This window comes from Hyla sarda, chromosome 10, assembly GCF_029499605.1.
Source record: "Hyla sarda isolate aHylSar1 chromosome 10, aHylSar1.hap1, whole genome shotgun sequence".
In the NCBI taxonomy this organism is placed as follows: Eukaryota; Metazoa; Chordata; class Amphibia; order Anura; family Hylidae; genus Hyla; species Hyla sarda.
Genome location: NC_079198.1, coordinates 141,482,692 through 141,497,791, shown reverse-complemented (window position 1 = coordinate 141,497,791; position 15,100 = coordinate 141,482,692). Strand labels below are relative to the sequence as shown.

Sequence of the window (15,100 nt, the reverse complement as noted above, 5' to 3'; positions counted from 1 at the left end):
GAAACACTGATTTATCCTGTGGTATTAAGTCTTCAAACAGTAGAAACAAGGAGTAAATTGAAGCTGGCATTTATTATGGTCACATGGTCCAGGATTATTTACTCCGCGGTAAGTGCCGCCACCTTGTTTCTCCTGTTTAAAGATCAAATATGGACAATAACTCTATCAAATATGGACAATCCCCCTATACAAGAATAGTCTGCGGGAGAACTTGACAGAAAGCATTCTATGCAGTTTGGCGCCCCCTACATAAGAAATGATGGTGCTCGTTAAAGTCAATGGCTGTCACTGTAATATACACATGGTACCCCAATGACTTGTAATATATGACTGCATAGTATGTGGTGGTCACATGCACTGCATCATGGGACATACCTTGATTTCTAGTGCAAACATTTACTCACCCACCTTCTTTCGAACCAGTGACATGACTCCGATCCTGGTCAGGACGTGCTGGCGAGAAAGTCCTTCCCTGGGAACGCCGTCCGCAAAGGTTTCGGCCCCATCCGCCCCGGGTTCACAGAGGTGTCTCATGAATAAAGAGACGTAGGCCCTGCAAGAAGGAGTGATTGTAAATATGGGACCTAGATGATGGAACAGGGTAACAATTGGGGGGGTCAGAATGGTCCGTGATCGGCGCTGCTATTGGCCAAGCAGAGGTCTAGGATAAAGGAAGTTCTCTTCAGGACAACCAAGCTAAATCTTCTGACGTCAATTGACTTTAAGGGTATGTTCACACGTACGCAGATTTGATGCGCAGGATTTTCTGCTGCAGATTTCAATGTAAACTAAAGGACTGAGCACCGCTTCTAATCTGCAGTTATAAATCCTGCGCATCAAATCTGCACACGATCCTGTATGTGTGAATGTACAATACAAAGTATTATATAAGCACTGTATTTGGGCACTGTATGGTGGTATGTGAGTACTGTGTGGTGGTATGTGAGTACTGTATGGTGATATTTGGGCACTGTATGGTGGTATGTGAGTACTGTGTGGTGGTATTTCAGCACTGTATGTCAGTATTTTACTTTTGTACGGTGGTATTTGGGCATTGTATGGTGATATTTGAGCACTGTATGGTGGTATCTGGGCACTGTATGGTGGTATCTGGGCACTGTATGGTGTTATTTGGGCACTGTATGCTGATATTTGGGCACTGTATGGTGTTATTTGGGCACTGTATGGTGGTATCTGGGCACTGTATGCTGATATTTGGGCACTGTATGGTGTTATTTGGGCACTGTATGGTGAGATTTGGGCACTGTATGGTGAGATTTGGGCACTGTATGGTGGTATTTGGGCACTGTATGGTGGAATGAGGGCACTGTATGGTGGAATGAGGGCACTGTATGGTGATATTTGGGCACTGTATGGTGGTATTTGGGCACTGTATGGTGGAATGAGGGCACTGTATGGTGATATTTGGGCACTGCATGGTGGTATTTGGGCACTGTATGGTGATATTTGGGCACTGTATGGTGATATTTGGGCACTGTATGGTGGTATTTGGGCACTGTATGGTGGAATGCGGGCACTGTATGGTGGTATTTTGGCACTGTATGGTGATATTTGGGCACTGCATGGTGGTATTTGGGCACTGTATGGTGATATTTGTGCATTGTATGGTGCTATTTGGGCACTGTATGGTGGTATGTGGGCACTGTATGGTGGAATGTGGGCACTGTATGGTGGTATTTGGACACTGTATGGTGGTATTTGGGCACTGTATGGTGGAATGTGGGCACTGTATGGTGGTATTTGGGCACTGTATGGTGGAATGTGGGCACTGTATGGTGGTATTTGGACACTGTATGGTGGTATTTGGGCACTGTATGGTGGAATGTGGGCACTGTATGGAGATATTTGGGCACTGTATGGTGGTATTTTGGCCCTGCATGGTGGTTTTTGGGCACTGTATGGTGGTTTTTGGGCACTGTATGGTGGTATTTGAGCACTGTATGATGGTTTTTGGGTACTGTATTGTGGTATTTTATCCCTGTTTGTTGATATTTTATCCCTGTTTGTTGGTATTTAAGCATCATATTTTGGTTTTCACCTTATCATTATTTTTATATGCCGGCAGTGGTACTGTATTTGGCTGTGGTATGACAGGACGGCATATGGGGGTTCCTACAACAGGTACTTTATGGCTAACCAACCTCTGATATCTTCTGACGTACAACTGAGGCGGGGTATGGCTGCTACCTCTGCACTCACTTTAGCTAGACCCCCAATGCTGATTCTAGACCCCCAATGCTGATTCTAGACCCCCAATGCTGATTCTAGACCCCCAATTCTGATTCTAGACCCCCAATTCTGATTCTAGACCCCCAATGCTGATTCTAGACCCCCAATTCTGATTCTAGACCCCCAATTCTGATTCTAGACCCCCAATTCTGATTCTAGACCCCCAATGCTGATTCTAAACCCCCAATTCTGATTCTAGACCCCCGACTGAGCCGCACGGAGCTGTAGCTGGGGTTGTAGCCGTTCGCTCACCTCAGGTATAATATAAGTTTATGGAGAAACAATTTCCAACCTTGACCTTTGCTGCCCCCTAGTGATGAGTAATATACAAATATCATCCTCTGGGTTCAGTTTACACTCACCAGCCTTTTATTGAACACACTGCAATATTAAAGAGGTACTCCGCTGCTCAGCTTTGGAACAAACTGTTCCGAAGACTGGAGCTGGCGCCGGGAGCTTGTGACGTCATAGCCCCGCCCCCTCATGACATCATGCCCCACTCCTCAATGCAAGTCTATGGGAGGGGGGCGTGACGGCTGTACCCCTTAGGGTACATTCACACATACTGGATCTGCTGCATATTTTGTGCAGCTGATTTTGTTACCCATGAACTTCAATGGGTAGCAAAATCATCTGAAGAAAATATGCAGCAGATCCTGTACGTTCCCTTATGGTGTGAAATGATATAATGCTTATCTGAAGGGAGGAATCGTTGCGGCACCTGAATTCTTTTTCGCTCTTTCCTCTGATGTCCCGCACCAGCCAGTGTGAATTAAAGGCATCCTGCGGGGGCATCCCCCACCTCATTATAGCGTTCAGGAAGGCTTTACGTTGTCGGGCATTGAACCCAAGAACCTGGAAACAACAAAACAAGAAAACGTTTTACTTCTCATTACTGATCAGATTTACATTTAAGAAAAACTATTAGGAAATGATGATCTTTAACACATTTATTATTTGTAGACACTTTTCTGTGGCATCAGAAAAAAAGGGTCTGACGTATCTGATACTAAAAAATATATTTAAAGGGGTACTCCACTGCTGAGCGTTGGGAACAAAATGTTCAGAATGCTTAGAGCCGGTGCCAGGGGCTTGTGACGTCATCCCCCCACCCCCTCATGACATCATGCCCCACCCCCTCATGACATCATGCCCCCACCCCCTCATGACATCATGCCCCCACCCCCTCATGACATCATGCCCCCACCCCCTCATGACATCATGCCCCGGCCCCTCAATACAAGTCTATGGGAGGGGGTAGTGTTGGCTCTATGAGTTCGGAAGCGTTCGCTCTATCCCTTTAACTCTTTGCCTCCCTTACATGTTTTTTGGCACCGGACACGTTTTCAGGGGTGTAGAGGCACCTGTTAAATATATATTTTAACCCCTTAAGGACCAAGCCTATTTTCACCTTAAAGGGGTTATCCAGGAAAAAACTTTTTTTATATAACAACTGGTGCCAGAAAGTTAAACAGATTTGTAAACGACTTTTCCATTTCCAAACGAATGTTCCAGCATCACGTCCAAATGGCTAAAGATATTAACATGAAACTTGGTCACGTTACTTATATGTCATAAAAAAAAACATAGGATACGTAATTTAACCCTTAACTACCCCCATTTGTGAGGGTTGGGGTTTTTGTTTAAAGTCCCATACAAGTCTATGGGATATGAGGACGGGATATGAGGACGAGATATGAGAACGGGATATGAGGACGGGATATGAGGACGGGATATGGGGTTGGGATATGACAACAATATATGAGGACGGGATATGAGGACTGGATATGAAGTCAAAAGTTTCCTCCTCTGTTGATTTTCCTCCACAACAAGGATTAGGAAGGAAAAACCGGGACACGCCGGGTCCTCAGCTAATAATTAATATATAAATACATGGGCCGGCAGCTAACGAGGATGGTTATGCATATTACTTAGGGGCATTAATACTGGTCCAGCCAGGTGGGCATCGGAGAGCATATAGGGGCCAAGGGACACTCCAAGTGCGCCAATTTACATACATAATTTACATATTATTATTTGTGTGGATATCTCTGGACCAGAAAATAATAAAAAAGACCCTTGTGATCAGTGTCACCCGCGCTATTAGCCCGTCCCAGGAGGCTAGTGTGGGGGACCCTGCTGCCAGTTCCTCTTCCATTTGGCAATGAAAACGTTAGACCCCCCCCCCCCCCATCCTCATGTACCTCAATGTTTCCTCCAACCCGGGCGAGAAGAGGAGGAAGAGGCTTGTCTCTGTCGCTTTTCAATTGTCTCCGCGATTGTCTCCTCCCACCTAAGAAAATCACAAAGACGATTGTCAGTCTTCTTATCAAGACCATCAAACATGAACGCAAAATGGACTAGAGGATGAGATCTAAAAAATAAAGGGTTTCTTAGTGGTTGTGCCCTGAGAAAATTCATCTCTTACTTTTGACAGCTAAAACCAGAACACCAGGGTCTATGTTAGGCTATGACTACACTGTAGGGTCTATGTTAGGCTATGACTACACTACAGGGTCTATGTTAGGCTATGACTACACTGTAGGGTCTATGTTAGACTATGTCTACACTGTAGGGTCTATGTTAGGCTATGACTACACTGTAGGGTCTATGTTAGGCTATGACTACACTGCAGGGTCTATGTTAGGCTATGACTACACTGTAGGGTCTATGTTAGACTATGACTACACTGTAGGGTCTATGTTAGGCTATGACTACACTGCAGGGTCTATGTTAGGCTATGACTACACTGCAGGGTCTATGTTAGGCTATGACTACACTGTAGGGTCTATGTTAGGCTATGACTACACTACAGGGTCTATGTTAGGCTATGACTACACTGTAGGGTCTATGTTAGGCTATGGCTACACTGTAGGGTCTATGTTAGGCTATGACTACACTGTAGGGTCTATGTTAGGCTCTGACTACACTGTAGGGTCTATGTTAGGCTATGACTACACTACAGGGTCTATGTTAGGCTATGACTACACTGTAGGGTCTATGTTAGGCTATGATTACACTGTAGGGTCTATGTTAGGCTATGTCTACACTACAGGGTCTATGTTAGGCTATGACTACACTGTAGGGTCTATGTTAGACTATGACTACACTGTAGGGTCTATGTTAGGCTATGTCTACACTGTAGGGTCTATGTTAGGCTATGACTACACTGCAGGGTCTATGTTAGGCTATGACTACACTGTAGGGTCTATGTTAGGCTATGACTACACTGTAGGGTCTATGTTAGGCTATGACTACACTGTAGGGTCTATGTTAGGCTATGACTACACTGTAGGGTCTATGTTAGGCTATGACTACACTATAGGGTCTATGTTAGGCTATGACTACACTGTAGGGTCTATGTTAGGCTATGACTACACTGCAGGGTCTATGTTAGGCTATGACTACACTGCAGGGTCTATGTTAGGCTATGACTACACTGTAGGGTCTATGTTAGGCTATGACTACACTGTAGGGTCTATGTTAGGCTATGACTACACTGTAGGGTCTATGTTAGGCTATGACTACACTGTAGGGTCTATGTTAGGCTATGACTACACTGTAGGGTCTATGTTAGGCTATGACTACACTGCAGGGTCTATGTTAGGCTATGACTACACTGCAGGGTCTATGTTAGGCTATGACTACACTACAGGGTCTATGTTAGGCTATGACTACACTACAGGGTCTATGTTAGGCTATGACTACACTACAGGGTCTATGTTAGGCTATGACTACACTACAGGGTCTATGTTAGGCTATGACTACACTGTAGGGTCTATGTTAGGCTATGACTACACTGCAGGGTCTATGTTAGGCTATGACTAAACTGCAGGGTCTATGTTAGGCTATGACTACACTATAGGGTCTATGTTAGGCTATGACTACACTGCAGGGTCTATGTTAGGCTATGACTACACTGCAGGGTCTATGTTAGACTATGACTACACTGTAGGGTCTATTTAGGCTATGACTACACTGCAGGGTCTATGTTAGGCTATGACTACACTGCAGGGTCTATGTTAGGCTATGACTACACTGCAGGGTCTATGTTAGGCTATGACTACACTGCAGGGTCTATGTTAGGCTATGACTACACTGTAGGGTCTATGTTAGGCTATGACTACACTGCAGGGTCTATGTTAGGCTATGACTACACTACAGGGTCTATGTTAGGCTATGACTACACTACAGGGTCTATGTTAGGCTATGACTACACTACAGGGTCTATGTTAGGCTATGACTACACTACAGGGTCTATGTTAGGCTATGACTACACTGTAGGGTCTATGTTAGACTATGACTACACTACAGGGTCTATGTTAGGCTATGACTACACTGCAGGGTCTATGTTAGGCTATGATTACACTGCAGGGTCTATGTTAGGCTATGACTACACTGTAGGGTGTATGTTAGGCTATGATTACACTGTAGGGTCTATGTTAGGCTATGTCTACACTACAGGGTCTATGTTAGGCTATGACTACACTGTAGGGTCTATGTTAGACTATGACTACACTACAGGGTCTATGTTAGGCTATGACTACACTGTAGGGTCTATGTTAGGCTATGATTACACTGCAGGGTCTATGTTAGGCTATGATTACACTGTAGGGTCTATGTTAGGCTATGACTACACTGCAGGGTCTATGCTAAGCTATAACTACACTGCAGGGTCTATGTTAGGCTATGACTACACTGTAGGGTCTATGTTAGACTATGACTACACTGCAGGGTCTATGTTAGGCTATGACTACACTGTAGGGTCTATGTTAGGCTATGACTACACTGCACGGTCTATGTTAGACTATGACTACACTGTAGGGTCTATGTTAGGCTATGACTACACTGTAGGGTCTATGTTAGGCTATGACTACACTACAGGGTCTATGTTAGGCTATGACTACACTGTAGGGTCTATGTTAGGCTATGACTACACTGTAGGGTCTATGTTAGGCTATGACTACACTGTAGGGTCTATGTTAGGCTATGACTACACTACAGGGTCTATGTTAGGCTATGACTACACTGTAGGGTCTATGTTAGGCTATGACTACACTACAGGGTCTGTGTTAGACTATGACTACACTGTAGGGTCTATGTTAGGCTATGACTACACTGTAGGGTCTATGTTAGGCTATGACTACACTGTAGGGTCTATGTTAGGCTATGACTACACTGTAGGGTCTATGTTAGGCTATGACTACACTACAGGGTCTGTGTTAGACTATGACTACACTGTAGGGTCTATGTTAGGCTATGACTACACTGCAGGGTCTATGTTAGGCTATGACTACACTGCAGGGTCTATGTTAGGCTATGACTACACTGCAGGGTCTATGTTAGGCTATGACTACACTGCAGGGTCTAGGTTAGGCTATGACTACACTGTAGGGTCTATGTTAGACTATGTCTACACTGCAGGGTCTATGTTAGGCTATGACTACACTGTAGGGTCTATGTTAGGCTATGACTACACTGCCAAAGGCTGTCCGGGCATGCTGGGAGTTGTAGTTGTGCAACAGCTGGAGGCACCCTGCTTGGGAAACACTACTGTAGATACAGACTAGACAGCAGGAAATCATGGTGGATTATCTTTGATCCCAGAGCATGGTGACCTGGTTATGGGAGATCCCACCATTGGCGGTGGCCAAGGATACCACTGTATTCTCCTTCCAGTGATGAAGCTTCTGCATAGTCCACTGGATAGAATTATGGGGGCGATGGACAAGACAAAGTAAAACTAACCACTGTAAATTACCATCTTATAATGGCGCCTTTGCTTGTCGGATTTTACTGTCCTACAGGCGATCCATATCCATCTAAGGAAAAAGTTAAACTCACTCTGACCTTCAGGCTTCTCTTCAAAGTCTTCGTCTTCATCCTCCGAACCAATGGAATATTCTGACTGGTTATCAGAAAGTTCATCCTGCCATTCTAAATGTTAAAAACAATTAAAAAAAATGTAAAAAAAATTACAAGAAATAGGTAAAGATGGCCCTCTAGCTCTATCTGTATACTGCTGCTATCTCTAAAAGATCAGAATATATAGTAGTAATACACCTCCCCTACAGCTCTATCTGTATACTGCTGCTGCTATCTCTATGGGATCAGGATATATAGTAGTTATACATCTCCCCTCCAGCTCTATCTGTATACTGCTGCTGCTATCTCTATGGGATCAAGATATATAGTAGTTATACACCTCCCCTCCAGCTCTCGTTGTATACTGCTGCTATCTCTATGGGATCAGAATATATAGTAGTTATACACCTCTCCTCCAGCTCTATCTGTATACTGCTGCTATCTCTAGAGATCGGGATATATAGTAGTTATACACCTCCCCTCCAGCTCATTCCATATACTGCCACAGCTATCTCTATGGGATCAGGATATATAGTAGTTATACATCTCCCCTCCAGCTCTATCTGTATACTGCTGCTGCTATCTCTATGGGATCAAGATATATAGTAGTTATACACCTCCCCTCCAGCTCTCTCTGTATACTGCTTCTATCTCTATGGGATTAGGATATATAGTAGTTATACACCTCCCCTCCAGCTCTTTCCATATAATGCTGCTGCGATTTCTATAGGACCAGTATATATAATAGTTATACACCTCCCCTCCAGCTCTATCTGTATACTGCTGCTATCTCTATGGGATCAGGATATATAGTAATTATATACCTCCCCTCCAGCTCTATCTGTATACTGCTGCTGCTGCTATTTCTATGGGATCAAGATATATGGTAGTTATACACCTCTCCTGAGGCGGCATTCAAACACTAAATAAAGGCCAAAATGCAGTAAAAAGTATTATGGTCCAAATCTATTTGCCCCTTTAAAATGCACTTTGAATAAGAAAACACATCAAAACTGAACATAATGGGAACTGACCCCAACCCACTTATGAGTCTAATCAGTTCTGCAGGGTGACCTACAGCACCAGCTGTCTAAATAGATGACCAGGTGCAGTGATAAGACTCCACCCCCTCTCTCTGCAAAGCCAGAGGATTCATGGGAAACGTAGGCAGCATTATGAAATAATATTAGTGATGGAATTGCAATCAGTATGGCTGAAAACTCCTGCCTGGCACATCAGCTAAAACAGGTAAGCACAAGGCGTACACAAGAACCTCTACATTATTCATAATAGTCTGCCTTGCACTATATCAGCAAAAACTTCCTGGAGTACGTAATTATTATTGCCAGTGAATGTACATTATTCCATTTAGTGAGCGATGATGCATATTGCATTACTAATCAATACTGAGTGCATAGTTGCTTACTATACAAAACATTTGCAGGGAGCGCTGAGAACGTGAGTCATAACAAGATGGCGTGTTGCGGTGCCATGATGTCGCACTGCGGTGCCTGTGATGGCCATCAGGAAGGTGGGAGAGGTGTGCGCCAATCACTGGTGAGGATCGCGGTCCGGTGCTGCAGGGTGGCAGTCTGATATAGATTCACAGCAGATATCCAAGGTAAAACCAAACTGGTTCATTGTTTAAAATGGCATAGAGACAACGCGTTTCGCAAGGCACCCCTCGCTTCATCAGGTCTGAGGTTTTGTAATACAAACAGTCTTTAAATATTTAAAAAGCCCACGAATGTTGCATAACAATGGTGACGTCACTGATAACCTCAGTGACATGCGCAGTGCAAGCGGGATAGAATCCAAGCTTAGAACATAAAATCATATAGAGCAAAAAATCATGTAGAGCAAAAAAATCATATAGAACATAAAATCATATAGAGCAAAAAAATCATATAGAGCAAAAAATCATATAGAGACAAAAAAATCATATAGAGCAAAAAAATCATATAGAGCAAAAAATATCATATAGAGCAAAAAAATCATATAGAGCAAAAAAATCATATAGAGCAAAAAATCATATAGAGCAAAAAAATCATATAGAGCAAAAAATCATATAGAGCAAAAAAAATCATATAGAGCAAAAAATCATATAGAGCAAAAAATCATATAGAGCAAAAAATTATATAGAGCAAAAAACATATAGAGCAAAAAATCATATAGAGCAAAAAATCATATAGACCAAAAAATCATATAGAACATAAAATCATATAGAGCAAAAAAATCATATAGAACATAAAATCATATAGAGCAAAAAAAACATATAGTGCAAAAAATCATAGAGTAAAAAATCATATAGAGCAAAAAAAACATATAGAACATAAAATTATATAGAGCAAAAAAATCATATAGAACATAAAATCATATAGAGCAAAAAAAACATATAGTGCAAAAAATCATATAGAGCAAAAAAATCACATAGAGCAAAAAAATCATATAGAGCAAAAAATCATATAGAGCAAAAAAATCATATTGAGCAAAAATTCATATAGAGCAAAAAAATCCTATAGAACAAAAAATCATATAGAGCACAAAAATCATATAGAGCAAAAAATCATATAGAGCAAAAAATCATATAGAACATAAAATCATATAGAGGAAAAAATCATATAGAGCAAAAAAATCATATAGAGCAAAAAATCATATAGAGCAAAAAAAATCATATAGAGCAAAAAATCATATAGAGTAAAAAATCATATAGAGCAAAAAATCATATAGAGCAAAAAAATCATATAGAGTAAAAAATCATATAGAGCAAAAAAATCACAGAGCAAAAAATCATATAGAGCAAAAAATCATATAGAGCAAAAAAATCATATAGAGCAAAAAATCATATAGAGCAAAAATATCATATAGAGCAAAAAATCATATAGAGCAAAAAAAATCATATAGAGCAAAAAAAATCATATAGAGCAAAAAAATCATATAGAGCAAAAAATCATATAGAGTAAAAAATCATATAGAGCAAAAAAATCATATAGAGCAAAAAATCATATAGAGCAAAAAATCATATAGAACAAAAAATCCTATAGAGCAAAAAATCATATAGAGTAAAAAATCATATAGAGCAAAAAAATCATATAGAGCAAAAAATCATATAGAGCAAAAAATCATATAGAGCAAAAAATCTTATAGAGCAAAAAAATCATATAGAGCAAAAAATCATATAGTCAAAACGTAACATAACATAGCGAAGTATCTTCTTTGTAAATGTATCCGTAAGTGTGTGGATGTTTGGTTCTTTTGATATTCATATCCTTCTGCCGTGATAGTGAATGCACTGGGTTCTCCGCTGCTGCTGTCAGTTGTGCTGCTGCCGTGCGCTGTCACTGTGTGGTCTATGCGAGGCTTACACCGGTCAGTCACACGGCAAATGCCGGGGAGGCAAGCGGAATGGGAGACCTGCTGACGGGTGTCCCCAGGTGTAGTGATTTTTATTTTTATAAAGGGGGAAAAAGTAAAAAACTTTGAACCACGGATCAAGAGAAAACACCTGACAAAAAGGCCTCTAATATGAAAATGTACAATCTCTCCACACACAAGCTGACCCCCTATGAGATTCTCCTATTGGAAAAAGGATTGTCCTTTTGTCCCTTTAACAATCCGGATAACTTCACACTTTTCATAGATTTACATCAATACACCCGAAAACTCACCCTTCATAGGCATTTTAAACTTAAAGAGACCAAGGAGGGAATCGCCACTGAGACCATCCCCACGGAAACAATTCCAGGAATTCACCCCAAACTCAAGAACAAATCGCATTTCTATCCCATCCACAGCCCGGGCCACATCGTAAAAGCTTTCCATGACTTGGTAACCGCAGACCTTAAGAAACAATGAAACCCAACCAACATCAAGAACCCAAATTGTCCAAGAAAGAAAGAAATGCGCTGAACTCCCTCAAGAACCACCATGAAATCGTAATCCGGCCTGCGGATAAAGGTGGGGGGATTGTGGTTCAGAATTATGGAGACTACCAGAAAGAAGCTCTAAACATCCATGATGATTCCAACTACTACAGGAAACTAAGTGATGACCCAAACCCTGCCCTGAGGGGAAAATAGGGAAGAATCACTCAAAAACAATATTATCAATAAAGAGGAGAAGAAATTTCTCCAGATCAAAAACCCGGCAAAACCATTTTACTACCACCTACCCAAAATACACAAAAATCTCACCAACCCCCCAGGCCGACCCATCATTTCCGGTATAAATAGTCACACCTCACACCTCTCACAATATCTCGACCTCATTCTGCAAAAAGATGTTCAAACCTTACCCAGCTACCTAAAAAATTCAGACGACCTCATCTCCCTTCTGCGTAAAACAAAATGGAAAGAAAACTACATCCTAATCACTATGGATGTAACAGCGCTATACAGCAATATTTGAACTGTATTAACGAAATCCTAACTAAAGACCCCGACATCCCTACTACTCAGAAAACTTTTCTACAAGAATGCATGGAAATCATTCTAACTAATAATTTCTTCAATTATGCTGGGACCACCTACCATCAGATCCGTGGTACTGCCATGGGCATAACAGTGGCACCATCCTATGCCAACATAGTAATGGGATGTTTTGAAAAAACATTCATCACCACAAATGAGTTATTCAAGAGACATGCAATTATCTATAAAAGATATAGTGATGATCTCTTCTTTCTATGGGATGGACCGGATGATCTACCGTATATACTCGAGTATAAGCCGACCCGAATATAAGCCGAGGCCCCTAATTTCACCCCAAAATCCCAGGAAAAGTTATTGACTCGAGTATAAGCCTATGGTGGGAAATACATCATCCCACCCTGTCATCATCCAGACCCCCCGTCATCATCACCCTGTCATCATCCCCCCTTCATCATCACCGCCTGTCATCATCCCCCCTTCATCATCACCACCTATCATCATCCCACACCCCCCTTTCATCATCCCCTTGTCATCATCCCCACCCCCCTTCATCATCCCCTTGTCATCATCCCCAACCCCCTTCATCATCCTCTTGTGAACTCTCCGCCCTCAGTGGTCTTCAACCTGCAGACCTCCAGAGGTTTCAAAACTACAACTTCCAGCAAGCCCGGGCAGCCATCGGCTGCCCGGGCTTGCTGGGAGTTGTAGTTTTGAAACCTCTGGAGGTCCGCAGGTTGAAGACCACTGCGGCCTTCAACATCATCCAGCCCCCTCTCACCCCCTTTAGTTCTGTACTCACCTCCGCTCGGCGCTGGTCCGGTGCTGCAGGGCTGTCCGGTGGGGATGTTGTCTGGTGGGATAGTGGTTCCGGGCTGCCATCTTCACCGGGGGGCGCCTCTTCTCCTCGCTTCGGGCCCGGAATAGAGGCGTTGCCTTGACGATGACGCAGAGGGACGTTGGTAATGAACGTACCTCTGCGTCATCGTCAAGGCAACGTGACTATTCTGGGGCCCAGCCCGAAGCGCGGAGAAGAGGCGCCCCCGGTGAAGATAGCAGCCCGGAACCACTATCCCACCGGACGACCTCCTCACCGGACAGTCCTGCAGCACCGGACCAGCGCCGAGCGGAGGTGAGTACAGAATTAAAGGGGGTGAGAGGAGGCTGGATAATGTCGAAGGCCGCAGTGGTCTTCAACCTGCGGACCTCCAGAGGTTTCAAAACTACAACTCCCAGCAAGCCCGGACAGCCGGTGGCTGCCCGGGCTTGCTGGGAGTTGTAGTTTTGAAACCTCTGGAGGTCTGCAGGTTGAAGACCACTGAGGGCGGAGAGTTCACTCGAGTATAAGCCGAGGGGGGTGTTTTCAGCACGAAAAATCGTGCTGAAAAACTTGGCTTATACTCGAGTATATACGGTAATCAATCAATTCACATCAGACATCAATAAAAATGATTGGGGCCTCAATCTCAAAAAAATCGAGTGCCTGGACCTAGAGATATATCATAACACCAGCGAGATATTGACAGCGACCTTTTTCAAAAAAGTAGACGCCAATAGTTATATCTCTTTCAACAGCGGACACCTCAAGAAATGGCGCACAAATATCCCGTTCAGCCAGTTTAAGAGGATACAAAAAAAATTGTACCCAAGACGACATCTATCAACAACAAACAGAGATCCTAACTGAACGCTTTAAAGTAAAGGGGTATCCTGAACAACTCATCTCAGGAGCAAAAGAAAGAACGAGAAATCTTACTCAGGAAGAATGTCTGATAAAGAAAACTACGGACCAAGATAACAAAAACAACAAAAACATCTCCTCAACTCAATCTTATAACTACTTACAATTCCGCTCACAACCAGTTAAAAGGCATCTTCAAAAAACATTGGCACATTTTACAGGATGACCCTATACGGAAAAACTCTCTCCCCGTGAATCCAGTACTTACCTACAGACGAGCACCCACTCTGAAGCCAATGGTCGCGCCCAACAAACTAAAACAGCATAAAATCCAACGATCAAGCCCTAGAAATCCGGGTGATCCCAGACGTGGAAGTAAGCGATGGCTATGCTGTAAATCCATCCTATCGGGATCCAGGCATAGAAAGAGCAACAACACTGGGGAAACATTCCCCATCAAACATTTTTGGAGCTGCCATTCCAAATTTGTAATTTATGTGATAGAAAGTCTATAAAGCCAACAATATGTTATCGGCACCTCACAGGAATTACATCCGAGACTCAATGGCCATAGGAGAAACTTCAGAAAAGACAGAAAAGGCTTCTTCTTACATAGGGTGTCAAGACACTTATATACCTACAAAAAATTAGCCCAGAAAAAGATTATGTAACCAACATCTCTTTATTAATCACAAATCAATAACAATAGGTAGAAAAAACCCAGTCAAGACACTGCCTGGAGAAACACGCGGGAACCACTGATCCGGTTCCCATCCGCCCTATTGACTATATAGAAGAACATCACTAGGAGGGAGATGTACCGGGTCTACAAGCTGGACACGTTAACCCCTGGAGGCCTTAATGAAGCTACGGAATT

At 42.7% G+C, this 15,100-nt stretch overlaps 1 protein-coding gene across 5 annotated transcripts in view; it reads right to left on the bottom strand.

The window, feature by feature from the left end:
* Positions 1-15,100, bottom strand: part of CHD5 (chromodomain helicase DNA binding protein 5) — a 274,281-nt gene that overhangs the window by 39,846 nt on the left and 219,335 nt on the right. For 4 of the 5 annotated variants that reach the window (XM_056544557.1, XM_056544555.1, XM_056544554.1 and 1 more), the window contains 4 exons: positions 8,095-8,187; positions 4,455-4,543; positions 2,972-3,105; positions 409-553 (listed from right to left, as the gene is read on the bottom strand). In XM_056544557.1, coding sequence (XP_056400532.1) covers positions 409-553; positions 2,972-3,105; positions 4,455-4,543; positions 8,095-8,187 — 461 coding nt within the window. The remainder of the gene's footprint in view (positions 1-408; positions 554-2,971; positions 3,106-4,454; positions 4,544-8,094; positions 8,188-15,100) is intronic. The other variant, XM_056544553.1, reaches the window with a different exon arrangement.